Source organism: Mastomys coucha, chromosome X (assembly GCF_008632895.1).
Source record: "Mastomys coucha isolate ucsf_1 chromosome X, UCSF_Mcou_1, whole genome shotgun sequence".
Lineage (NCBI taxonomy): Eukaryota > Metazoa > Chordata > Mammalia > Rodentia > Muridae > Mastomys > Mastomys coucha.
Genome location: NC_045030.1, coordinates 96,551,302 through 96,553,440, shown reverse-complemented (window position 1 = coordinate 96,553,440; position 2,139 = coordinate 96,551,302). Strand labels below are relative to the sequence as shown.

Sequence of the window (2,139 nt, the reverse complement as noted above, 5' to 3'; positions counted from 1 at the left end):
AAAATAGAGGGGATCTGAGGCGGGACTAAAGGAATAGGTTGATATGTTAGGGTAGCTTTCTGGTTCCAGTTAGGGATTGGACTGTCACCGTTTAGGTTAGATTCAGGATTGAGGTGGCTCAGTTCGTTTGATGGGGGCGGGATATAGAGATTTGGGGCTTCCATCACTAATTTGAGGAGGGGAGAGAATGGACTGTGTCCACACAACTGTTGATGAATGTAGCACTTAAGATGTCCTGTGTACCCTAGCCAGGTTCTCAACTCCTTTATTACTGTTGGATCTCGGGGACTTTACCCCGTCTTTTGCACAGTATTTTGTATCTCCGTGCACTTTTCTGTATGTAATGGGGGTATAGTGTAACAGCCAAGCTTCTGTGGTAGAGGATGGAACAATGTAAGGATTTTTGTGATGGTGCTGGATTATGGCCTTTTTAGGTTAGGCAACGAACTACCCCTGGCAGTGGCTTCTACTGCTGACCTGGTACGATGTAAGATTATAGATGCAACCGGTACCTTGGGCAGTGATGAACTTAGACTGCTCTATGGCATGGCATTGGTCAGGTAAGACCTTCAGAGGGTAAGTCTGGGGTGAAGGTGGGTAAACATGGATTTAAAAAGCTTGGTTTCCGGCGCTACCTGAAACAAAAAGCCACGGATGGGTCTTTATGTGTGAATCAACTGGTGATTTTATTTTTTATTTATTTATTTATTTATTTATTTTTTAAAGATTTATTTATTATTATATATGTGTACACTGTAGCAGTCCTCAGACACACCAGAAGAGGGCATCAGATCTTATTACAGATGGTTTTGAGCCACCATGTGGTTGCTGGGATTTGAACTCAGGACCTCTGGAAGAACAGTCAGTGCTCTTAACCACTAAGCCATCTCTCCAGCCCCCGGTGATTTTATTTTTAACTTGGCCACAACTGTACCTTGTTCACAGCTATGTCTTGTCCACACAGCCTTCTTTCCCTTTTCCAGAAAGTTTTCTCTTCTCTTCTTCCTTCCCTTCTAGAATGTGTAGGAGGTGCGAAATTCAGAACATTTCATACATGTTGGGGGAGGGTTACCACTGAGTTTTCTCATGTGACAAAGCCTTACTTTATTGTTCAACCTCTGTTTTGATGTCTCCCCCTTTGTCCTCTGTTTCTGTCATTTATCTGTGTTCCCCATATTATTTGATGTAGTCATTTATTCTGACATCTACAGCATATTGTGTTCTACCATATGTCATGATTATTCTAGACCCAATTTGCCAAGACCAGAACAGTGTCTTATTTGGTCTATGTTGTTTCAGTACATAGCATAGCCCTTAGTAAATGTTGGGTTGGGTAGGGACTATCCCTGCTCTGGCTGACACCAAGTGTAAGAACAGGGCACAGCCAGTAGAAAGGTAACTTCATAAGGAATTTTGAGTAAAACAGTTTTTTGGACTATGCAACTTATTTCTCTCCCAACCCAGGTTTGTGAATCTTATCTCAGAGAGGAAGACAAAATCATCTAACCTTCCCCTCAAATACCTGGCTCAGGAGGTATGTGTGAAAGGTTGCATCGCTCATTCTCTTTTTCTAGGAGGGCTTCCTAAGTAGGTCATGGATGGGGTAAGATATGCAAACTGACCAGTTTATCTCATCCAGGTAAACCAGTAGAAGCTTCAGACCCTTAGCTTTCAAGATTTTTGTTGTTGTTAACTCGTGAAATAACAAGTTCCACTATGACATGTGTACATACATTACTATACTTGGTTTTTATTTGCCCTTCTCTGCTTTCTACTCCTAAACCCCCTCAAATAATCCTTCCTGTTGCTTGCATGTCACATTCCATTAGCCTTCTTTTTTCTCCTTGTCCCTTTCATTAGTTGCCTTCCTCCCTCACCCACACTCTTTTTTCTGTATTCTTTGCCCTAAACATATATACACACATATATAAATTTAAATCTAGATTCTGCATGTGAGAAAAATTTTGAAACACTTGTCTTTCTGAGTGTGGCTTATTTTGTTTGCTTCACATACTGATCTTCAATTGTTTGTTTTCTTGAAGATACCATACTTTCATTTTTCTTTTTTCTTTTCTTTTTTTTAATTTATTTATTTATTTATTTATTTTTTATTTTTCGTGCACCACCACTACCCGGCTT

The 2,139-nt window shown here is 40.3% G+C and overlaps 1 protein-coding gene across 2 annotated transcripts in view; it reads left to right on the top strand.

Moving 5' to 3' along the window:
- Las1l (LAS1 like ribosome biogenesis factor) overlaps nt 1–2,139 on the top strand; it is a 22,717-nt gene that overhangs the window by 558 nt on the left and 20,020 nt on the right. For both annotated transcript variants that reach the window (XM_031365214.1, XM_031365206.1), the window contains exons 2-3: nt 435–560; nt 1,465–1,534. In XM_031365214.1, coding sequence (XP_031221074.1) covers nt 435–560; nt 1,465–1,534 — 196 coding nt within the window. The remainder of the gene's footprint in view (nt 1–434; nt 561–1,464; nt 1,535–2,139) is intronic.